This window comes from Opisthorchis viverrini (genome assembly GCF_000715545.1).
Source record: "Opisthorchis viverrini unplaced genomic scaffold opera_v5_7, whole genome shotgun sequence".
In the NCBI taxonomy this organism is placed as follows: domain Eukaryota; kingdom Metazoa; phylum Platyhelminthes; class Trematoda; order Opisthorchiida; family Opisthorchiidae; genus Opisthorchis; species Opisthorchis viverrini.
The window spans coordinates 3,078,115-3,104,382 of NW_008751663.1; the positions used below are offsets into that span (position 1 = coordinate 3,078,115).

Below are 26,268 nucleotides of genomic sequence, written 5' to 3' on the forward strand. Positions count from 1 at the left end.
CGGTGCTGTGAATTTCCTCTTACAGAATGACAACCATATCCGTATTTGGGTAGTTTACGAATTGAATATCTCCAGAGACCTGTTCTTCCGATGTGCCGTGCGGAAAAGTCGATGGTGCACGCTTTTGTTGGCGTGCGCGAAACATGATCGGCTGTATCACGTGATGCGCCGCTATCCACTTGATGTTCCATCATTCAAGTTGCTACTACCTCTGGTATCCAATATATTGTAATTCATTTTCCTCCAATTTATTGGGGACAGTGTACTTTCCCGACCCTCGTACCCCGCTGTGAATCCAGACGTGCCGTTCTAGCCACTTCTACAACTCGATCGAATCCGCTCGCTGGTGGCGTGCACCTTAGTGAAAAACATATTTTGGTTACAATATTTCTGCTACTTTTTGTTGTTTTGATTTACTCTTGCTCTCCAATCAAACGTATGAACACTCGGTTTACAGAGAAACGCCGAAAGAAGTCCTTATTTACACAGAAAACCTTGGTGTGTCTACAAGTGGATTTAAGATAACAGCTCCTCAGTATTTTTTTGATTATCATAAACTGTGCTCGGTGCACTGCAAACCAAAACGCGTTGGGTGGAATATATATATATATATAAGTCTCTTAATTTGCGACAGATTTATTTGCATTTTGGCTCTGGCTGTTTGAGAGTGACATTAACTAACAACGCTAGGTTGTGTACATTAGCCTTCTATTGGAACGGAACCTAACACCTGGTCTCGGTGGGAAGTTGGCCACCTAACTAGGTGGCATAAATTATGAGGTTCAGTAGGTGGTATCAGGTGGTCTCGCAGCTAATACTGCTTTCGCTAAGTTGGCGAATCCACCGGAGCCACGTACTACACCAAAAGCTGATCGTCGCCAAATCTAACCTGCTGGTAGCAATACAGTATGTCGTCCCCTACTCAATGTAAACTGAACGAGATCACTGTAGCTTGTTGACACCAAGCTGCTTATGTGCACTAAATCTTGCGACAATGGACAATGGTGGAATGGTAAGTGCTACCGAGTTAGTTATTGGGTTACAATCTATCGGGCACGATATCAAAAACCTCATTTATACATTTTTTTGAGAAAGCCGACATCCCGACGCATCCTTTCTTGCTATCTTGGACTCTGTTTGAATATTTAGCATTGGTGAACAAACATTGTAAAATGGTTCAATAGATTTCAAATCAGTCTTCCATCGGACGTAGGAACGGCGCTTTAAACTTCTCTGATCAGGTACTACTCGCAGGTTTTAACAGTAGCACATGCCGTTACAATAGTATAATTTGGAGACAAAAGTCGCTCTCATTGGTTCATCGATTGTCATCCTAATCCTTATTCTGTGTACGAGATGTTTTTAGCTTGCGGTTGACGAGCAAAATGAAATGCTGACAACTTGCGAGCTTGGTATTCTTACTTCATTGTTCAGACTAGGATCGATCGTGATGTTTTCCCCATCTTGTCATTTGCACCATGTGTTCGTGCCACGTGAAACCAGCGAATAACAACAGCGCTAGAATCCACAGTCTGTTGTTTGGTGCATTCAAGTTCAGTTATATGCAAGGTTTGACATGAAGACAACGGGAAGCCTCCAACTGAACCTGTTTTTTGTTGACAGTTTTCATTCTAGGTCGCGTACCTGATTGTATTGTCTGAAAGTGAGATGCGGACACTAAAGACGGGATGTATTTTGAGTCACTTTTGAATAGTTGTTTGCAGATCGCTTCCGTTATTGGTGAGTTGCCATGTTCTGTATAACAATGGCTACTCAAACGGCTCCAAACGGTTTTCGACCAATTGAGTATATTATCGAATTTTTTGAACTTATTGGTTACGACTCGTAGCGTTGATACCTAGGTGACGTCCGCAAACGGCTATTCTGATTGGATGATTGGGGGAACAGTTCTTCAGAATTCCATATTTGAAGCATTGGATTAAGAATGTCCTCCTGAATCCTCGAAGTGGGTTTCTCAGATGCGTGCTGGGTTTAGTACCATGTTTGGCAGGGAGTGCTTCACTCAGAGGACAACTGAATCTGTGTGGTTCAGCTGCAATCAGGCGTGATCCTGTTAGGTCTGGGCTTTTGTGACCATTTTACGAGCAGCAACAGCAAAGGCGTGTCATTCTGTGATAGTCACTGTAAACGACTGCGATAATATAAGTAACCTGATTATGGGTACTCCAATCGAACTTGCTGATGATCGAAGGAAACGCAAGAAGCCCACATAGAGCCGGTGGAATAAAGCCATTTGGGCCGACTGAACGCAGCTGGTGGAACTTGTTGCTTCCGGTAAAATTGCGGATGCTTTCCCGGAACATAAAATCACTATCGCTGTTGACAGCCGTCTTCATGTTTACAGTAGACTTTCTTTTTTTCTTCTCTCCATTACGGGGCTTTGCTTAAATAAATTAATGTGTCCGTACAGCAGTTTATTGCCGTTGTTTCACACTATCGCCAATGGTGATTAGGCGTGTATCACTGAAGGTTGATCGGAATTTTCATCGTATTGTTGACTTAAACAACTCATTTCAGTTGACTAGCTGGAAATACTAAGTGAGGACATAGTCTCGGGGTGCAACTGTCATACGAAAGACGTTTGGCCCTATACGGTCTTCAGTGATCACTTCCGACAGCAAAATTGAGTGGACGCATGCACAAATTTCGGGGCTCCTTGTTTGTGTATGGGAGCTACTTCTGCAAACTTTGTGTGAAACGGCAGTGATTTTATTGAGAAAGATTTCTTTAGGTGTAACACCGTTTCGGTGCCTAGCTGCCGTGAAAACCGAAGGGATCATGAGGGTTGAGATAGTGTCAGGTTTTAAAAGCCCAGACAGGGGCAGTCGAGATTAGTGAGTTGGCCTTCCGGTCAGCATTTCGCCCTTAACCACTAAACTTTCTCGAGATGTGCATGAGCTCTGTCGAATTTGTATTCGTTTGGATTCGAAAAGGTCCAAATTGTCGTGAAACGTATCCCGTGGAACGGTGAGGTGAAAATTTGCATTTTGAAAAGAGAAGATCAATGTTTATGGATCTCTGATTGTTATAGTGTTGTGAACAGCTTTTTCTGGTTCTTTGGAGAGCTCTGCCTGGAATCCCAAATGAATCTTCGAAGGTCGGAAGGAAAGCTGACGATCTTTTAGAGCTGTGGGCTCAGACTGTCGAATAAAGAGGGTGCTGACTTCATATCCATATGCTTCCTCGCAAACAACCGCATTGCTAACTGCTTTAACGCCGGTTCCGCTCTTAGCCAACATAATATGTACACAGATTAGATGAAAACACGAGTCCAACAGTATGGGTCCACTTGAATGGCGAAACTCCTGACAATTTGCGTGATCCTTGCAAATGTGAAGGTAAACTTTACAAAACGACTCCAAAAAACGTTTTTCAGGCGTCCGAAATTGAACATTCAAATATTCAGTCCAATGTGATCGCCCAGTAAGATTGATTTTTTATGTCTACTTGCCACATTTCCAGTCTGCGTATTCGGATACACTCTATAACCGGATGCATATGAACTTTAATAAATATTCGCGCATTTTTCCCTGCCGCGCCGTGTGGTGACAAATGGCGGTGATGTGTCGATTTTCAAAAGATACATTTTTTAATGTTACAGACTAAATGTCTTCTAGTAAGGGACAACTAAGAAACGGGAGATCAGGAGAATTCAGTACTCTAGGCGGAAGTTTTGATTTGGTTCACTCAGATTCTCTCAGCTCAGTTCACCGGAGGGATTCATGAATTGTTTACACAAAGCTAACTTGGAACAGTTGACTGGAGTTGGCAAGTATGACAGGTACACGGGACAGTGCATACAACTCTATTTTCAGCAACCTTATGAGTAGTACATTACAAACTCCATTTTTACTTTACACTCTGTGGAATTGTACACTGGAGGTGAGCCCGGTGACGGGTATTTCTACACCCGATCGAAGTTTCAAATCACCCAGTGATCATTATTCGCACGTGCATGTCTGAGGTGACATGTACCGTAGTTGTCGGTTTGCACAAGCTGGTTCACCATATATCGGTTCAAATAGTGTTTCGAACGATCAGCTTGCCTTCACCATTATATCAGTGGTTTAATGTCCTGGGTAAATAGCTTTCGAAATGTCGCTTCATTCCTGTCTGAACGTACACCTGGATTTTATGAAGGAATACGTTCCACGGTATTTCACTCCTCAAAAGACTAACCCTACCACTGTGGGTTTACCGATAAAATGCCAACCCGGTAGCTAATTTTTTATTCTGTTTTAGTATGTGACAAAAACGGCACACTACCGTTTCCAACTTTGATGGACAAATTAAGCCATGGTGATCTTCTAAACTTGATCCGCTTTTGGATTACGTTCGGTTTTCTGCTCAACTCTAGGATGTTGTGAGTCTAGAATCTGCTACAGTAGCACACCTCCAGTGAGATACCTTTGGAAACTTTAACCGCTTTTCCTCAAATATGCGCTCGGAACATAACAAACATTCAACGTTGAAAAGTTGCTCCGTTTTCAAATGACCATAACGGCTATATGGAACTTGGTAATCTTTTTGATGGAGAATTTGGGGACTATTCAATGCGGGCCCCTTTATCTGCGTACACTAAGGTGCATCTGCATTGGGATCACGATGGATATGAACATAGTCTTTGATAAAATGCCATTTAAAAATCACAATGTTGATTACTGTCCACCAAAAAAAACTCGAGTTTAGACGATCATGTCAAGCGACTCCAGTTCACTTTCCGCTGCCCCGTCTGCACGAATTGTTTCAGAGAACAAATTTGGATTTGTACAACCGGATGGGCACTCCATTGAAAACGATAAGGATTCGAACTTGTATAAACTTCAAGTGCATTGTCGACGCTGGACACACCACATGAAACACTTCGGGAGGAAAGAAACCGCACTGATTAGAATCGATCATGTTCGGCATTGAACTCGAAAATTTCATTGGCTAACCAGACATGGCAATGTTCTCGAATTCCACCACACAGCAACCCTGTTGTATGACCGATGTATGACGCACTTGGTCTCGAATTAAAATTCACTAAAGCCGGTCGTATATCGTGGTCATTTGTGGTTGGCACATTGATGGCGTAGCCCGCGTGGTGAAAGCGCACACAGCTGTCAGACGTCGTATCGAGGTGTGTTTTGTGTGGAATATGACGGGCATGCATTCATGTGGTTGGGTGATTACATGCCAAGATAACCAATATGAGCATTAGTTATCGGAGACGGCTGTCTGGTGAGTAAGATACCGCATTTCGCTTCAACGTGTGAATGTAAAGGTCATAGGATGTCATCCCCAGGTGACGATCTCCGTGATTTTTTCAGTGCTGGTATTTGATGGACACGCTTCAATCAGAAGGCGAACTTGTGAATTGCACAATAAAAGGATCCGTTACAAATGAAGAGCACTTGCAGAAAATCCGTTTAATTGTGGTTACCATAAAGAGCACTACATCTATATGCGTCACTGGTGCATTCGGTCTGTCTGTCTCCCTCCTACAATGTCTCTAATATTGACGTTTTGCTTTCTGGCTGGAGCACTCTCAGGGAAGACTGTTTCGAACAAGAAGCTAATTTTGTTTAGTTTGTTTGCAGTTTCCACTTGATTTCAAGGTCCTCAAGGGACTGCCCCTCAGCTCCAATCAAGCCTGATTTTCTCTCCATATTTTGTTCGACCCGGGACTGAAACGCTACTTGTCTTCCGCGTTTAGGTCTGGTCACACTTGGATATCATTCTATGAAGTTTTATACCAGAAAAAAACGGGCACCCCATTCTAGCTACGTCAATATCTTAAGTAGCTCTGAACACATGATTTTTTGGAACAGCTTTGTTTAACGTAGTATCGGAATAGTCTACGAAGCAAACCAATTTAATGACGCTAATGGACTTCCCCAATAAGTCTTGGCCTGTATTTGACTGGGGACCTCAGAGAAAAATGATGTCAGTTTAAAATGTCCCCCTTCGAAATTGCACGAACTAAAAACTGATAGATACAGTTCTCTGTCTACTGCCTACCAGAAAAACCTCTCCGTCAAACGGATAGGTTTGAATGTCACCATAAAGCCCTTTTGGATTCTGAGGACTGGGGAGCGACCCAATATCAACCAACCACTTTTCTGGTCAAAATACCTTTTAGAAGAGAATAAAAAATAGTTCGTGCTGCATGTTCAACACGCGTTCAAGTGTCCCTACTATCTTCGGCAAAGGTGACACGAGATTTCGGATAACATAAACATGGCGTTTTGTGATGTTTCCTCATTCGCTCATTATGAGCTCAAGCGATCAGCTAAAAACAAGTCCAGCCATTGGTTGCACGCAGCATCCTATTCCTTCTGATCTCGAACAGGATGGCGGACATTTGGTAGTCTTTCCGGTGACGGCAAAAAAGCTCTCACATCTTTAAGTGTGCAGAAATCCATTCAGAAAGCCCCGAATTTCTCTGACCTTTCACACCTAGATCGTGATTTATCGATTTTTTCGGATTAATCGTCATCATCAGCATCATTGACAGCAACAGCAGAAAAAATTGGCGTTTCACTGCTGTATGGGAATATCACCTTATGATGAACACACATTCGAAGTTACTACAATTCCAACATTCGGTCGGACTACCTGGATAGAAAATGCCAGCATGGACGCTTCTGACACCAGTCAGCCGCCATACCTCCAATGATGTAAAAGAAGAATCACGTGAACTTTATACTAGAAGGCGTACAGGACCAACAACAATACACCCTCCTTAACACTATTGCCCTGTATTATGTCTTACTCCGTATGCCTCTTCGTTTGCCACTCCGATTCAAGCTCAGAGGAAGACGCTCTTTTAGACAGGCGGTAACTGGCACGCCTAAGACATAGTCCAGCCACCTTAACTTGCAGTGGACACAGTCCTTGAACGTAGTACCTTCTGCTACAGTATAGACCCGTATCTTGTTCTCTGAACCGAAAACTCTCTGTTACATCCGTTTCTAGCGACTGTTCCTAGACCTTGGTGTTAAAAGACCTCAGAACTCATTTTCTGCGCTCGGAGTGGCCATTTCTCGCAAGCGTATAACAATCTAACTCTCAACACACGTGACGCGCTTTGGTGGAAGCACTTCTGACCTTTGACAAACATGCGTTCATTCTGCCTGCCACACTACCGTCAGAGTTAATGCAACTTCAGAGAAACGTATTGCGTTGTACGAATTTGTGTGATTCCTTGAGGTCCTAGAGACATGTTTACTGAATTTTGTGGGGGCGTAGCACCTGCTGAAGTTCCGAGTGATCTTGTTTTGCTTTTCTAGGAATGCTTGCGCTTCCTACTGTTGTTCACAACTGGATATTAGGATCGACAAGTTACTTTCTCAGGGAGATATGAACACTGAGTTTTGGATACCTTCCAGAGTTCCATCCATTGGCTCTTGAGTGACGAAATCAAACACATCGGAGGAAGTAGCCACTCTTATTGGACCCCGCAGGTCGGAGGAGAGATTTCGAAGAGCTCCCCTCACACTCACACACCCATTCTTACTGAGTACAAAGAGCGTATAAGATTCACAAAGTTATTTTTTACAAACGCACCGAAAAGAGTGAACTAGCCGACAGAATCTAACAGGCACCTGAAGTCAAAGAACACCAAAATTATAGGGCGCTTACACGTGGAACTTTGCTGTAGTGATCGATGGACTGTGTAGGTGTGGTTCACACAACCCACCTCCTCTCCAAGCTAGAATCCTGCAGCTGTTTTCTGGAACTTTCTTTATGCGCCTTTTTAAGACGAAGTCAAATAAGCGAACCAGAGTCTAAATACGAGGTCAAGCTAATACTTTGTGATAGGCACCTTCACTATGAACACATTTTTTCCAAATAGACACATTTATCTACTCATCCCGGTATTGGCTTTTACCCAGCTAGAGCCAAGAATTCGGACAAACACCGATTGACAATTCACAAATACCTTTTATTAGAGCTCGGTGGGCTCGTTAGGACGAGCAGCTACGTGATGCTTAAAGGAAAGATCACGTTCATATACTTTTGAAGTTTACATTTCATGGCATCTTTACAGAATTTGATCGAGCAATAGCACGTGACCAGCTGATTTGTCTTTCAAAGTGTGAAGCTGCGGGCGTTCTTTTTTAGACACCATCTATCGTTTTGTAATTGAGTGCTTTGTTCACCGGTTTGAAATGGACTCGCATAACACCTGAAGTGGATTTCGCACATCACCAGGGTTTCTCGCTTCCTCTAACTGCTCAGCTTTATAGATCCACCATTTCAGAGTGGAAGCTGCGGGCGTTCTATTTTAGACACCATCTATCGTTTTGTAATTGAGTGCTTTGTTCACCGGTTTGAAATGGACTCGCATAACACCTGAAGTGGATTTCGCACATCACCAGGGTTTCTCGCTTCCTCTAACTGCTCAGCTTTATAGATCCACCACAATTCTCAGGATGCGAAGTTGGTTTTGTCGGCTGACTTCTTAAATTTCGTGGGGACATGTTCCATTCTAAATGCCTGTCCGAGTTTTGGGCAATTTTACAGTTTTGCTCGAGGTCGAATGCTTTGAGGTATTTGGTTTCGCTGTCTCGTATACCCAGCGCCCCGCAGGAAATTCACGTTAACAGCCATCATCAGAAGATGGTTTGGTCTGAAAGGGACTTCTGTAATTGCTTTGGTAAGTTTGCATCATGTGCTCAATAGCCAAATGATGTATTCGCATTTTGCATACTTCCTAAAGTCGCAAGTAAAGGTAACAGCTCGTAAGCGATTGATCAGATGAACGACAATTAATAAATGATCCACCATACTTGGAGCTAGTGGCTGTGCGGCCCGCGGTGTTGGAAGTCGGGCTGCATATCTGGGTGCGGCTTCGTTTGATTTGGAAGTTGGCACCGCTCAGAAGTAGTGTGAAGTCAGCACATACCTATAACAGGCACTCGCCGTTGGTCGAGATTCTAGTCCAAAACGACAATCGAATTAAGCTTCAGGAGATCCAAGTCTACCTACGTTCCTATTCACATCTTAGGTAAGCACGACAGTAATAATGCCTAAGCGGATGCAATGGACGGGCAGCGTTATTCTCCGTTTTTACGGGCTGCCCTTTTATATGTCCTTAGACAGATCAAGCAGGAGCTTCTTAGTTTAATGGTTTAGACCAGTGCCGGATCCAAAGAAAACTACCACAATCGCTTCCGAATAACGGAGGTGTGCAACTGGATGCGAGAGCAAACTGATGGTACGGTCCCTGCAACTTCAATCCTCGTTGCAACAAAATATGTCATTAGAAAGCTAGTCCAGTATACAAACAGGTGCAGAACACTGTCTAGTCTGTTTCAGAGTTCGAGTGCTAAAACCTGCCAGGTGAACTGAACGTCGGTGTTTAAACAGTTATCTCAAAGTGTCTAAGGCCCTGGTGACTGAGGGTACACACTGCAGATGACCTACTTTGAAGGCAGTAGACTTGTTGACCCTTAAATATGGGCTGACGACTTCAGCGCTAGGAACGTGATGAGGGGTGGGAGTAGTAGCCTGTAGTAGTAGCCTGTTTGTAGTAGCCTGTAGTAGCCTGTTTGCACTTGTCCGCATTGTTGTATACAGCCAATAAGTTGACCCGTCTGATAGCACCATACGGCGTGTTGATCGAGGCCATTTATAGTTTTATTATTCGTGGTTGAAGATGGGCTGGGATACTGCCAAGCCCCCTAAACCAGCACTGGAGGACGAGTGGGGTCCATAAGCAGATACTTTGGATTAAATTTCAACATCAGGGCAGTTGTGGTTGACGTAAGACTACTGGAGGGGTCTACAGTCTTTTAAGGATCACGTTACTGCACATTTCACCAACCAGAACGGCGAAGAGCCGGTGTTAGAATCCCTGACTACCCTGCTGTGACAGGCTGTGTGTGTAATGTTTACACTACTCTTATTAGCCTACTGGGTTATAGAGGTGCCACTGTAATGTTTCCTCCCTTCGTTACGGCATTTCCCCAGCTACTGAGGAAAATTCTGGTAATCTAGGTAGCGTAACGACTATTAGTTCGTTCGATGAGCAGTCACTGTAGCAACACAATAGTCAAACTGAGACCATTCGCATCTGAAGAGGATTTGAATATTTCACACCTCAACTATCGTAACACAGTAATAACCCGTCTTCCATGTTTGATTTTTTGTTCTTCCTGCTTCGAGAGAGATCTGTCGGAAGAGTCTGCTTTTCGTCCTTCCCACTCCATCTAGTCTCTCCGGTGGGTGACATCTATGTTGCTAAACAACACCCTCGGAATCTTGCAACGAATTCGATCACAAACTTCTCTTATTCGAAGTGACAGATGGAGGTGGTTGAATAGAAACTATTGAACTAAAACCTCCATGGGTACATGGAATACGTCACTCTGTCTAATGTTACTTTGTAAGATCCTTTCGTCATTTATTCCTCAACGTTGCTTCTATGTGAACTCTGTGAAAGGTACAATACATGACAACCTTCCGCTCACTCCGTCTGTTTGCAAAACTGACTTTTTACCCACTTGTCATAAATGGAATTACACAATGCTCTGAATCTGCTTTTTTTCACTGCCCTCTACCTGTCAAACCATCAGTCTAGGTACATTCGAGGTGACAACCAATCGGTGACAATCGATCCAAAATAATTATGAAGGCAAGGTAACTAAGTTTATCCAATGGGACGCATTTGACATCTAGTTAACTGATAAGTCTATTCAGAAGGTAGGATACGTTATTGGAAGAATACTAGGCTTTTCTAAATTCAGGTGTTCACAGGAAAAAATCCGTGATAATAATTATCCGGTAGTTTCAGAAGCGTCATAAATAATCTGACATAAATTTGCCACATTGTGCGCATCGACGCACGTTCACTGATTGTCAACTTGATGAAAGATAATTTCATACGATTACATGCCATCTGTTGATGGAGCAGTAATCGACAGAAACTAAAGCTCTTGCTAATGGTCGCCGTTTATTTACGATAATGCGAGGAAAAATGATTTAGCCAATCTTGTCCAAGCAGCGTCCACAATCGTTACGTAGTTTTATGGGTATTTATTGTTTATAGTTTCAATAAAATGAGGTTTCTTTAAACTAGATAGTTCTACCCAACCGATACAAACTCGTTATCTGGAGTTTACAGGTTCGTATTCCCCCGATTCCTGAGAAAAATGTACAATAACATGAACGGTTTGTCAGCAATAAGAACAACAAATTAAAAATCGACTGACCTCAAAATCTTTTATTACCTAAACTAAGTGGGCGATAGGAAAGCTCCCTGAAATCTCAAAATGAGCCCGAATAGTTCGTAGCTACGTCACTGGGACAGGTGTAAATAACAAGATGAGGTTCTTGTCGGCTGGGCTTGCATTTAGTAGTTTCGTGCTTTCACTCGAGCTATTTTGATACTAATACAACATCAGTTCGTGAGGCATTTTGCTCCCACCGAGTGTACAGTAAAACCTGACTTTTAGCGAATCAAATTATACGGTATAGGCGTCCAAGATGCATTGAGCCTATGCTTGTCCACACAAGAGTTGGCCCATCAGATTGCTATTTGTTTGTGTTAAGAGTGATCGATTTTTTCCGGCAACTGATATCTGACCTGCATTCTCTCTAAACCCGGCCAAGTTCTATCCAGACCAGAAGAAAAAAACTTATCTCACCGCCAAAGTAACTTGAACACAGCTATGCTGCAAATGAGCGAGTCCGGAATAATGTCTCATCGGAGTAAGGACAAGCGGAGGCATACAATAAGTGTATTGGAATAAAAGTTTTCATTTTAAACACTGTGTACGCACATTAATGGTAGAATTACAAAGTGCGGAAAGTTTCGGGACTGCATGTGTCATCTCTACTGTGAGGTGACTGCTAGGTGATGCGGCTAAACATTGTGTACTGGATAACCAACCAGGTTCTCTCAAGGTAACCCCTGACTTCAATAAGGCACCATGTATTCAGAATTCAGAAGATAGTGAGGAACCGAAACCAAAAGGTATTTTCTTTCTAGTACAAGTTTATCAGTCCAGCCTTTGGACAATATGATACGTTTTCTGGTGCTATTATCTCCGCTTAATACACACACAATTTGAATAGATATATAACGATAATAATAACTGTAATATGTTATCATAAGTGTAGTTACCAATCTGTAGACATCAGTCACTAAATTCTTTGTAATTTGGTTCTGCTCAGATGAGGGGCTGACATTTAAAAGTTTTCGGTCCGATAGCCTTTTATGAACGCTGTTTTTCCAGAGCGGATTAATTTTATTCTGAATTTGGGTTCAAAGCGACCACTAAGTAATATATATCTATTCCAACACGATGGACTTGATTATGGGTTTTAATCAGACAGTTTTGTAAGAGATTATAATCAAAAATCTTTTGTTTTGCAAGAAGTTAACTTTAGTTAGAGTGGCTAAATCCTGTCATTTTGCTCCATCACGAATGAGTTTACTACCTCCGAACCCCCTTTGAACTTTACGCATGTATAACTAGGAATTCTGCCGGAATTCTGATATGTTTTGTACAAATTTCCCGAATTTAAAAGAACATGGTCCACATTATGTGACCCTCTACATTTCTGTAATTTCCAGAACTTCTGTGATGGGAACCTCGCGAAACATCCTTGCCACTTGGTTGTGCTGTACAAATTATACACCCTGAAGCTTCTGGTAGTTGAATACGTAATAGTCATGCTGGTCTGACAACGCCCCAGATTTCTACTAATAAGGCTGAGGGGTTATCTGAAATTATCCTGTATTTTGGATACGAGCTGAATATGGGTGTATCTGTAGGCATTCTGAAATGCACACATCAGGGAGCATCAAAAGACTCAAGTTGTACGCCCGGCATTTTCCGCGGTGTCCTTCTGGTGCGATGATATACTCAAATTTTGTTTCGGCTGACTTGAGACGTGGAGGTTAAGTAAACCTGCATCTTGCGTAACCAGAAAAGAAGGTTGTGGATCAAGCGGACCGGGAGAGAAGTTACCTCTTATTTTCGACAAGTAATGGTTGGAAGTAAATAAATGGGTGCCACTTAGCCCTGCTTTCTATAGCAGAACTTCCAATTATTTGGCCCCTTGTGAAGTAGTGATAGGGACTTCAGATGGGTAGGCATCTATAGTGTGTTAAATGCTGTTCGACAGCCTACTTTCTCGATATGCTCCGACCATCGCCAAACCAGACTGTGCATGACTTTAAGACATATCAATCAGGACATGTCTTACCGAGTGTGGTCATTGCCCATTCGGTATACATGATGAAGATAAGCAAACATTTTCACGGCCAACCGGAATATTTATGACCGTGTTTTCCGTTGTGCTACGCAACGAGGCTAAAACTCTTCGTTTTGCTACGGGTTCGGAACCTCAAAAACCCATCAAACCATTCTAGAAGATGCCATCGACCTCTCCGTAGAGCTATTCCCACCAAGTTTGGAATTTTGACCCCTTCAGTTTAGGCTAGAATGTGTATGGTACTGTGTTTGAGAAACAGAATTGTTCGTCGCTAAACGTCCCCGTTTGTGATCAGGCTTTCAAGAGAGGGCCGATATTTGTTGCCTTACGAGTTATACAGCCTAGGTTCGAGTACAGTGATATGATTCCTGCCTAAGGATATCTCTGGACTATACGGATGAAAACACCTTCATGTCATAACGTTCATCGCGTTGGGCAGGTTGTCTTTTTCGTTGCTCGCAGTAAGCAAAAACCCGTGACTGGTGAAATATAGTAGATTATCTCCGACTCACGTCTTGTTGTAGTTACAGATGACTTTTTCATGGATACCAGCAGAAGATACGACAGCCACGACAGTGATCAGTACGGGCAATGTTGTGAAATTGGAACAAGTGGATTTCACTGATTTGTTGTTTTATCCCCCAAGTTTGGCTTCCAATCGGGTCGGCGTCTGACTGGGTATTTTTTGCTGAACCACTTACGTTTATGTAGCTTCTGAACAGTGCATTTTATTATTGGTGAATATCAACAAACACCGACGTATTCTACCTGTGCCTGCTGGCAAAATGAACTTTCTAGTGGCTGAACTTTAAACCGGGGGAAACCGTGACACAAGGCGGAAACGATCATCACTAAAAATAGGTGAACCAACCAAGTGGAAGGAAGAAACACCTCAACGCAACCAGCAAGCAGGCAAAGCGGAATGGAGGCAAGCGAACGATCAACAATTAGCCAGGCAGCAAGGCCGTAAAGCAGCACGGATTCCGGTCACGTAATCAATTAAGGTGGCCGCCACCTCGCAACAAGCCGATCGCGTTGAACCCATCAGGTATTCTTTAGAAACTGAGTCAAAGCAAAACTCATCCATGCAATACAGATCTGTCCTATACATGAAGTGAAATTCTTAGAGTTCAGTTGCAAAACTCGGCGAGAAAAGAACAATAGCTACAAGTCATTCACATCACTGGTCATATTCAAGGCTCTTAATAGGCTATTCGAATATCACTCTTTTATCTTCATTGCAGCCTGATGCTCACAGGGCCCGGAAACCGCTCTTGCTCGTACCCTAGTTGCTCCAAAGTTGAAAATTTACTAAGTTTCTGGAACGGGACTTAAGTATACTGGTTGTGAGTATACTGCATACACTGTCTGAGGCACACCAAATACAGATTTCATGTGGCGCTACAGCTGCTCAACTGACTGGGCCTGTGTTGACATACCCCTCAGATAGCTAGAAGATGCCACCTTGATTGAGTGCATATCTATGAACATCCGAACCTCATCACCAAATATCCACTTGTATTGAAACTGAAAGTCTTCGAAACACTATTTGCTCTGTATTCAGTTTATGCATCAGCTAGTTATAGATTTTACCAGCTTCTATCCACCTTCTTGTCCATAGCGAATGGTTCAGACAGAATCGTACTAGCCAGAGATTCAGTTCATGAGTTGAACACATTAGTTCATCAGAGTCACTTGTGAAAAAGCATTTAATTTAGGCCTCAAATAGAATGTCAATACTGACCTCTTTCGAGAACGATGTTGATTTCTGTGAAGAGGTAAACCCAGGAAATTCTGCGCACATAGAGGAGCGATGGTCAGTCCTAGATGCAAAACAACCAAGGTATTGAGCTCCTTGTAAGATTTTGGTAGACGGTCGGTTAGAGTTCAGCTTAGATCAGACTTTATAAATGGACGAGGCCGCAGGAGGGCAAAAGGTGGTGCGGTTAGTTCGCAGAATCGGACACAGAGGACCGTTTGTCACTAAAATTCATAAAAGGTCGTATCGAAAACTTCGCACACACCGGTGTTTAGATCACTTGTTGGAATATTTTTAATAGCAACTGAAATTTTGTGAATTGCGCACTAGTGATGACTCTCAATAAGGATGAAACAGGTGTAGGACACTTCTCGGTTTCGCTCAACAGACTGGCTCAATTTACACTAAGAGATCTCTACTAAAAACATTTAACTTGACTCTCAGCCAGTATCCAATATTGTTCATTCAACTCACTGAAGGTGGACTATGGTGTGTCAGTTTGAATACTCTAGGTAGCAGCATATTATTACGCCTTGCTACTTTTTGAAATGCTACCAGCCGGGTAAGACGACCTTTCAACAATTCCAATCAGAGACGGTTTCGAGTCTCTATGTTCTGCTTTGACTAAATTGTCCGAACATATTTGAAAATCAAGAAAACCGCCACGAACCAGTCATCATACCTTTGTTAGAAAAAGGTACGCATTCAAAAAGCGTACTCGGGCAAAGAAGAGTGCTGTTGAAGTTTGTCACCATAAGTTTTGCTCTCCATTTTAACACAGTGAACGGTCCAGAGTTTCTCTTACAAGATAAGCTCGCCAAATCTGTCCTGCCACTATTTGTGATAAGTTTTGTAACTGATATAAACATGGAATGGGCGAGCTAAGGGATTGAATATTTAGGAATCGAAATGGCACATGGAGAATGATTGGTGGATTTGTATTGAATCTGACCTAACGGCTTTCCTTCCCTTCATCGTTGTGCCCTGACTGCGTGCTTAGACATTTCTACTTGTATGCGACAAACTTCTCACGGACCCTGTATCACCCGGTACTGCCATATGTCAATGCGTCTAATTACCCACCTATGTCCGTCCCCTATCTNCCGACTTGTCCTTCCCCACACCCAGGTCGTCCCTCCACAAATCGAAATCACGGTCTCGCATCGGCAGACCGTCAAATCACAATAGCGAGTCATCCTTCCTTTAGACGTTAACTGGCTTGGTGATTTTGCCGTTGTTCTGTGTCGTTGGGCCACAGAACAAAGATAACCAGTTGCTCGTAGTTAAACCTAAGGATAATGTCAGAAATAGGACCTTGCATTGAGATGCGTTTGACACACTCACTGTGCAAAGTCTCGCTTCAAGACCTTTAGCCTTCGTGTGGCATTTTTAGACTTCAAACCGAAAAGTTTGAGGTTGCTTATCGACCTGCATCGCGGTCACATAAGGTGTGGTCGTGCTGAGGAATGAAGCTGATGCATGCATTAACGAGGCACGGACGACATTTATGAGGTTTGCCATTTGTCAATGACGAATTTTTCCGAAGCTAACGTTCGGCGATCTTATCAACAGCCACCTGGTCGACATATCTGAGTCCTGTAATGTGTGTATCCAAAACCGGGTACCAAGGAGTGCTTTGATTTTCATTCGGAAGGGAGGCTGATAAACTATTTGAAGATGATCGGGAATCTTAAGGTTGGGTAAAGCATGGGCGGCTACAATGGAGCTGAGAGCTGTGAGATTTTCACACATTCCCGGTGGAGGGTCGAGTGATTCCCCGAGCAGTGCCTTCGACCATACATATCAAGGTAATATAAACGGTCCCAGTGGCACAGGTGTCACCTCCCATCTTCACTGTTAACTAGAGTTCATGTACCTTTTGCAAAGAGCTTGGTTAAAAAACTGGTGGATTTATTGTTGGGCGACATTTGCCTTTGACACAAAAGCTTCGTCAAGCCAGATGATTAAGTTATCAGCGTGATAGGGCTTTAAGAGAAATAGGGTACAAATGCGTGAGATTTCTTATGATTTGCTGACTTGACCAGTGCTACGTATCCGTCTGAAATTCCTGGGCTTTAAGAGAACCAGGGTACAAATGCGTGAGATTTCTTATGATTTGCTGACTTGACCAGTGCTACGTATCCGTCTGAAATTCCTGTTAGAGAGAATGACTATCATTTACGATAGGTAAGGGGTTCGTCTTCATGTCGAAACCGAATTTTGCAGTCTTCGTTTTTTGGTCTAAGACATGTTTCCGGGCTATTCATCCTAGGGGTAGTTCACAGATTATGTTCGTCCGTATGCGCTGATAGGTGAAAGGGTAACTGGATTGGGGTTCAGAAGGGGTAGTCAATTGTATCTTACTCCGTCTGAATTTTTGACCTTTAAACCCAGATCATTTTACTGATGACTGCACACCACCTCGTTTCATCTCAGTGGATCTCAAAACTCTCTCCACATTCTTGCCAGCTCTACGCCCTCTACTCTATTCACCGCCTCGCCCACCGGTCGCTAGGGTATGAATCTTATATCTCTTCTCAAAGTGCTCAAATTCTCCTGTGCCGTGTCCGGTACATGCCCTACCACTGCTGAATCATTAAATATAGCCTGATATTCATCTTTGTTTCTAGATGGTCCGTTAACACGTCCTATGATCACCGATTCTGTGTGCAATCTTCTGGCTGTCTGATCTATACAAACCTTCGTACAGTCAGTATATTTTATTTTGTGCATACAGTCCCAAGTCCTACAACCCAGAAGACCGTCCATCAACTGCACTCCTTCTGGAATGCTAATGTTAGTCGCATTCAACACCATTCTAGTAACTTCAATTGTCCCTGTTTTGTACGGAATGACTTGCGTTCATATCCACTCTTTGTTGGGTCTTGGTGACTGGACAAATACCGCTTAGTTAAACCCACTGGGTATCCGCTACCTCAGTTGTGCCGCAGTTCAGTTGACCTCCTCTGTGAACAGTGACCTTGCTCTACTAAATACTGCTGAAATAAAACTAGTATATACTGCTTTTGGATGTGCTGAGAAGTAGTATAAGCTGCAGGACTGATCAAGTCGTCTAATCATGAGAAATCTCACGACCTGACAACTTACTCACTTGGCCTGACGAAGCCTTTTTTGTCAAAAGCGAAACTTTTCCAGCAATAAATCCACCGAGGTTTCTACAAAAACCCTCTGAAACGATGACTACCCAGTCGGTCCCAGACATTTTCCAATTTTCATGTCCTTGTTTTCTCGTTTTCTGTTGCATGAGGTCACGTTGGACTACTATTTATTGCAATGGATTTAGAAGATGCAGATAAATTTCCCTTGTCCCTAGGAAAAGGTGAATCTTTGCCACGATATTCACGTTTCTTTTTTACTTTCATCTTTGAAGTTACTCACCCATTTACACCACAGTTGTGTTGATCTCTGTGATGTGGTGCACGTACATCTGTAGGCATTAAATGGACAGGTTTTGTTTGAAACTGATAATATCTATTGGAGAATTGTGGGCGACTTACTGTTTGAAAAATTCGCCTATTCGTCCATACGCGTAATAACTCCCAGAAGTAAAAAACCCACTTCAATTGATTGTTAATAAAGTATTTGCTCACATCAGTCTCATTTGAACAGTCTTTCGACTGTGCTCACTAGGTGACGGTGAAATTGGAGAACTAGATGTGTTCTCCATAGAGTGGACGAGTAGCACTGGGAAGTGTAACTCCGTCATCTGGCTAGTCCGTTAGGGACAGCGTATCGAGATGCGCAACGTGCAACTGAATGTTCACCTCGAAGCTTGGGAACTTGATCGCACTTAAGCAATAGGTATAGTTGTATTTTGTGTTCCGAGGTTCCTCATCGATATTTTATTGCTATATCAAGCTCTTATACACAGAAGGATTCCATGAAACTGTTATGTTACTATCAGCGTCTTGTTAATCCCATTTTGGCAAACATCTAGCAAAACGCAATTCGTTCTATTGGCAGGCGAAGTTTCTGTGAGGGGAAAACTAGAATGCTGATGAAATGCCGCGTAGACATCATATAAACAGGAATCAGAACGACTCAAAACATAATCTCTATGGGGAAAAGCCAGAAATCTACTGTTAAAGACCCAGTGGCTGCACTATGAGCGTGTTGATTGATCGGATCATGGGTGATGTGATATATCACCTTTATGTTCATGGAATAGAGCAGCATGTGCTACGAAATCCTCAGCAGAAACTCCAAAAAGCAATACACTTGTGGGTTCCAGAATAAAAAAGTTGATCCTGGCTCTAATAATGTAAGTAAACCCAGCGCACATTAGTCAAGGTATTGGGACTCTGAATACTGGATCATTGATGAGGTGGTTGTTGATCCGTTTGCCGAGCTTGGCAGTTGATTTGCAAACGTTTCGTCACCATTCGAGGAGACATCTTTAGTGCGCTGTTGGTTTAAGACTGTGTCAAAGAAACAAAAAGCATCTGGAGTTAACTCAAGAAGGAAATGCTGAAGAATGACGTGAACATGAAAACATGCTTTGTTCAAATACTCACCGGAAGACGAATTGGGTGATCTGTTGAAAGAATTAGGAAATTTCCAAAAGTTGCCTGCGCTTCCATTCCGAGGTCATATGAGGCGTTGTCAGTTAATGGGTCCCATGGATTGACGGTGTATGCCCCAAAGAAGGGTGCAAACATTTGGCCATCTAGCTGAATTCACTCAAGTTATAGGTAATACTGGAGCCTCTCACAACGTTTGCCAGATCCCCAGCCGTCGAACACCATCTGAGAACCCGATTATTATCCAAATCTGAGCAACCACGATGGATACCTTCGTTGACAATGGTGCGAACAGTTTGCAGGCAAAGATCCAGGCTTGGAGAGTGTGGGTAAATCAATAAATCGATCCTTTCATTCAAATAAAAAATCTTGACCATTAGTGCTGGACCACATCCGTCTCCCATTCCCATCATTTTCTGTTCTTTACATCAGACTGGTCATTGGACAGAAACTGCTGACGAGCTCTAATAAGAGCGAAACTCCAGGCCAGTGCTTTCCCCTACGGTGTTGGACTGACTAGTATGATTGCACCAGGACAGAAGGACGAGCGTTCAAAAGCGAGGCATGTGAGTATGTACTCATACAAAACTGAAGTATATTAGTGACATGATCAGTCGTATAAATCGGGCTTTGTTCACCACAGCGATACATCTAGTTGAAGCCTAAGCATAGTTTAAACACAATGCAAACCATGCAACTCTGACTAAGTAGTACTCCGTACAGCTACTGATCGAAATTTGCGACGCCTGATCTACGTACAGATCAATGAACTGTGGTGTTTGCTTATTCGAGAGAGGAACCGCCCATGAATCTACACTTCGAACTAACTATCGTTTGTATGCTAGTGCCGAGCACCATAAGTTGGTCGTACGACAAGGCATTTGTCGGATAAAATGCGAGAACACAATCCCGTATCTCTGAGTGGTAGTGGGAAGAAACCAGGCTCAAGCGCAATTGCATCATATTTGACCGAAACCAGTCATGTCACAGACAAGGAGCAAGCCTTTACCATCATATACCGGGTACCTCTGAACCGATCACGACTGGTACGATCCAGACTGCTATCGATCGCGGAGGCGATTGGAATCCGACTGCTGGATGCACAACTTCGTGTCCGAAAGAAACTTGTGCGACCTCTGAACTTGAACTGGCCTACAAAACATCCGGTTCCACAATTCTGTCTGACACTGACGTCACTCACCTAATTCCGTGACCCATTGACCTATCCCCCGTTCAACTCCCCTTACTTTGGTTTCTATTTCTCTAAATTGTATGTACCCCCGATCTTAACCTTTTCCACGTGACTTCTGGTACTACACAAATTCGTGATTAGCCAAGGGGAAGAATCACAGAAAACGAGTTTTGTTCGCTACCTTCTTCGTCATCATAATTATCAGTAACAAGTAGGTAAAAGTATACATCACTGCACTTCAGTAACCAGATGATGGTAATACACGCCGCTAACTTTGCTGAGGTTGAAATCTTGTTAACGAACGACCAGAATCACAGACTGAAAATAACGTTCTGTAGTTTCTGTCTCAGGAGCGCCTAGTTATAACATGAGTGAAGGTATTCTACAGCGGTGGATAAAAATTTGTTTGCATCGATCATGCGGATAATTCGTAAAAATCAGAACAGGCCAAACTTTTATGGTCTTCACCACATCGATGTATAGATGACAATCATTAACTGGTTTGTTTTGCAATGCTGAAGGTTTTCTGTACTGTTTCTATCGAACTGCACCGAAGACAGATATTCTATTGACTGAACGGGCTACTGTCAACAAGATGATTAAGATCGGGTTGCGTACCAAACCTTCGTATCGGTTGAATCTTTGTGATTATTTTTCGACTGGCCATCTTCATGACGGCAGTCAAAAAGAGATGTATGGATCTAACGAAAATGCCAGCTAACCTGTTGGTTTTTTCGTTGCAAGGAAAAAATATCTGGCTATGGCGTTGACCTCTGATTACCAGGAAAAAACCTTGCCTCAGTTTCAGGCCTACAGAAATAACACACGGATTGTTCGGGAAGTAATGAAAAGATCGGATTTTTTTCTCTTTGAAAGATTCTTGGAGTACATTTTTTAGTTAAGTACTAGTATAAATTTACGGCAAAGTGCTGGAGGAGATTCGCATGCTGATTTAAACTTAAAGAGGAGTTTTTGGAATACCTTACTCGGGCCCCTTGAACCTTTGTTTATGGTGTACCCTAAACAGCATCCAAGTGGCTAAAGAACCAACCTATTTCATTACACTGTTCGGTAGTCACTTTTCACGTACTATACTCTGTAAGTTACATCCCTCGTATTCCAATGGCCTTTACATAGTTTACTCACAAATGTACAAGGTCGATGACCATACTAGCACAATCTCTTATACGTGTCTTTGTAACAAAATCACATCTGCCTACCGTTGGTAATAAGTCAACACATCTTCAACTTTGTTTATGGAAAAGGGCAACCGCAAGATGCATCGGATCTTTCGCGGTACGTTTGAAGTGCTAGTTTTTTTATGGGTTTCCAAACAGAAGGTTATTCATTAAATGTGCGACCCTTTTATAGTTGCCTAGTTTGTTTGGCGACAATTTATCTTGTTGGTTCCGTGAAAGGGTCACACACAAGCAACAGTGTGTGGGAGGTGATTGCCCATGACTGTAGATGGAATTCGGTTTCGCAAAACACGGGAGAAAATCTGAAGCTGAGACATGGGAAATTCGTCGCTGAATACCAAAGAAAACAGATATGTGTTCGGAAAGGAATCATTTGGTCTCAACTCGCAGCCAGTATAAGTGAGCATGGATACTGAAACGATGGTATATGACAATGCCATCCTATGTTATGAGATGTTGCAGTAAATTTTTCTGTCGTATCGTACATTGTCCTCCATTGGTCCAGGCTATATCGTAATCATTACACTGTATTATACTACGCCATACTATACTATGTATATTACTGTATTATACTATACAACTACTACACATATACTATATATGTATACAAATATACTGCGCATACTATGCTATTTTGCACCATACGATGCCACATCAACCTACATTATATCATGCAATATGAAACAATGTTCAGTTAAAAAATGAGCTACGAGAGTCTCACATATGAGTTTCAGAGATCCTGACTTAAAAGTTTCACCTGAATCTATGAGTTGTTTACGCACATAAATTTGAATACTATCCATTTTGGACACTGAAATATTTCGCCTTACAGAGGAAGGTTTTTCGTTTCTTAATTTGAACAACATGTCCCAACTTCTAGCACTTCTAGCTCTTACAAAAAGCGTTGGAGTCGCCTGAAACAGCGCAACCTTCAGCCTTACATAACTGCATATAACACTAGGAATTGCGGAGTCAACAATATTTCTGTCAATTGTTTACCTTCCACCTGCAGTCAATGCGTTGGTGAAAGCATCTCGACTGGTAATGAATTGTTTGCAAACAGACTGCCTAGTTCAGCAATCAAACTAGCAAACAGTGACACGGTGAGTAGAGATTCTACCTCAAAAGTCCAGAAAGCCGAGTATCGATAACATAAACGTCAATTGAAAGATCTAAATGGCTTTTCCATAATACAGTGAAATAGAATTACATATTATTGCAAGAAGGTTGTTGCCGATTATTCGTCTCGGTTAACCAAATACTCAATTTTCCTGATAGGACCAACTTGCAATTTTTTGACCTAGAAATTACCGAGAAAACTCACAGGAGATAGAAAACCGTTTGAAAGATCAAAACTTCTGTAGATCCTCATCATAGAAATCACAGCTGTCTTCCAGTTGAGCTGGCGACCACTGATTTCCCACAGCTAATATACTGGTGAGGTTAATGTCGTCGATATTCACAAAATGGTTGCAGGCCTGCTAGTGAGTTCATTGTGCTCAATCAGTTAGTGTGTTCCAACTGATGGGCCGTGACATAAAATTCTACTTTTACATTGAAGGTGTCAATCTAGGTCTTCATTTATCTTTCAGGGGCATCACTTTTCCCACGAGAGTGATTGCTTTTTTCAGACGTTTCACTAAGAACACAGGAAGGGTCAAACCTGAATCGCTCTGCGGAAGCTCTGAATACTGAAGTGACGTTTTTACTCACAAAGTTGGCTAATTATTTAAGACATGAATGGGCTGAAATCCACTGTTTGGTAAATGTTTTAAATCCATCTCCTACTACGTAGGAGTCAATTTTCAAGTGTATCCTGCTTCAGTGATTAAACAGACAGATCTTACCTTCGTGTCTTCGCTCATAGAACTGAAGAATCGTACATTGATTCGCAGAAACACGCATCTATATACAGACCCGTTTCTTGCATAAACTTTTGTTTATCTACTATAATAGGCAAATAAAACGTCTAGAGTGTTCGAGTAACTGAGTTTTCCAGCTTAAAGTCAGCGTGGATATGTCACATGTAAACCACTCATATATTTAGTACGCGGAGTGATAATGCGATTACTTGTGTCTCTACTTTTTCACATTCGTTAAACTAGACAAATTACAATTTTCTAGTCCCATCATTGAAAAGTGCCTTTAATGAATTTTCATAAATTTTGTTGTTGAGTACCCGTAACCGGTAAATTTCACTTCACGCTAATGGGAGAATGCAGCGCTATTAGAATTTCATTGAACACACCAGTAAGCGTCTCTTCGCTGCAACGTACATGCCTCAAATCCGACCAACCATGTCACCTTTCACGACTTCTGCCATAATCGATGTTCTCTAGTAAAGTAACTTGGTACCTAAGCGACCGTTGAAATGACATGACGACGGATAATTTGAAAGCGTAACCGTTCGATGCGCGACGTTTAAATACCTTGTGCGTATTGTTGCCAGATTTTAATGCACAGATCCGAAAATAGACTCACGGGTAGCAAAACTTTGACCAGCTCAGGTATGCCTTACGATGCCGCCGTTTTGGTGAATAGAGAAACTGAAGAATTTCCGCAAACTTGAATTGTAGGACGTTCCCATACCCAAGCTACAGAACAGTAATGCCCTGCAGTATCCTGTTTGAAGCTGGCCTTATCGATGTGTTACGCTCCTTTGGGAGGTAGCATTGCTTTCTTGGGATTTTTTGATTACTGGTCCTCGGATTCCATCACCAATAATTGGCCATCGTCTAAAATACAACGCGATAGGTCTAATACTGTTAAACGAAACCCAGTTTTTATGACCATATAGAAAGTAAAACAACTTGAATAAATCTTTGACTCATTTCCCTGGATGGCAGCTGGTATAATGAATTAACGAACGACCTATTATGACGTCCAACTCACAACTGACCAGCTGATTTCTGTTTATCAAAAAAGCCGCTTAACTGAGGGTTTGTTAGCTGGAAGGTTTGAACAAGGCATTTATCAATGGAGCATCGTAAACACCTGACCGGGGGTAATTTTCTGTCAGACATTTGCATAATCGGTCAACTACAACATGAGCAGAGAGTTTTTGCCGTATTTCGATTGCCCCACTCATCCCACTTAATGAGAAACCTGGTAAAAACCACTGGTCTGAGTTCAAGAAATTGAGACTGTAATAGCTGCAAAATTTAAAAACCGGACTTCATACAGTTTCTGTTAACATTTTGATTGTTTACACTAAGATTTCAAATTGTTGACTACAGCAAATAAAATGTTTCGACAAAGCCAAGCGGAACCCCTCAACGAGAAGTGAATATTTATTCTTTCCAACTGATTCCATTTCAAATCAGCGTGTAGTCCTGAAGTAATCATCTCTGCTTTTTGATATTGCTCGAAAAGACTTACAACAACAATTTAAACTGAGCGGATTTTCTCAAAATTGGCAAAATATTACTTCTATGCTAATAAAGTACCCTCAGTGCCACTCTCCTTAGTGAGAACGTTTAAAGATGAGCCAATTTTCTAAAGTGGTACAGTTGGTTTGCTTGTCAGGGGAATGGAACTTTAGCCAGTCACACTGAACGCGGGAATTCTGGTCCAGGTTGCGTGCTGAACTCCGACGTGGTGCGTGACATCGATAGGATAATTCAGTTTTGCTGAATCTGATGTTCATCATATATAGCAAAAAACTGTCTCCAGGAGGACCGCAATTCGATAATTACATCAGTGTTTACCCATAATAAAAGGTATGAGGGCCTGCTGATTGTCGTTTTCTAAGTTGGGTAGGTATTCACGAATAAAGCCAGGTTGTTTTATTTATCTGAGGCAAAATAAGGTTGAGTATCTCTCACGCAGATTAGCACCGTCGTCGATACAAACAGACAAACCCATACCTTTTTAGTTTTCATTGGTAACGTCACAATGTGACCAGTCATTGAAGCTGACACTAATCTACATATAATTCTGCATTTTAATCCCAACTGCATCACTAAATCAACGTTAGAAGTGAATACCTTGAATATCTTACTGTGTCACACCTAGTGAGCTCTATTCTAAATAGTACTTTCGCTTTTAAATATAGAAACGACTGTTGGTTGTAGAAGAGGCAGGTTCATGCTGACCGAAATTTCCGTGATCTTACTAGGGGTCTGATGAGCTGTCTCCTTATTGGAAAATAGAGTGCATGATCTGAAACAAATATCCTCTGAGCCGAGGGAATCCCACCTCAAAAACTACCAAACGACGCTTAAATCACTTGGCGGGTTACCAAAATCATTTTACCATTTGAACGCTGATACACAGTGTAGCCGCAAGGACATTTATTTTTCCCTACTGCGTATTTGTCAGCTAAAGTTTGACTGCTTTCTTATG

The 26,268-nt window shown here is 42.3% G+C and overlaps 1 protein-coding gene across 1 annotated transcript in view; it reads right to left on the reverse strand.

Moving 5' to 3' along the window:
• The window catches only part of T265_00737 (hypothetical protein), a gene marked incomplete at both ends in the record, with an annotated part of 150,759 nt that overhangs the window by 5,646 nt on the left and 118,845 nt on the right, over positions 1–26,268 (reverse strand). Inside the window, 2 exons of the mRNA XM_009164586.1 lie at positions 7,706–7,758; positions 19,528–19,683. Coding sequence (XP_009162850.1) covers positions 7,706–7,758; positions 19,528–19,683 — 209 coding nt within the window. The remainder of the gene's footprint in view (positions 1–7,705; positions 7,759–19,527; positions 19,684–26,268) is intronic.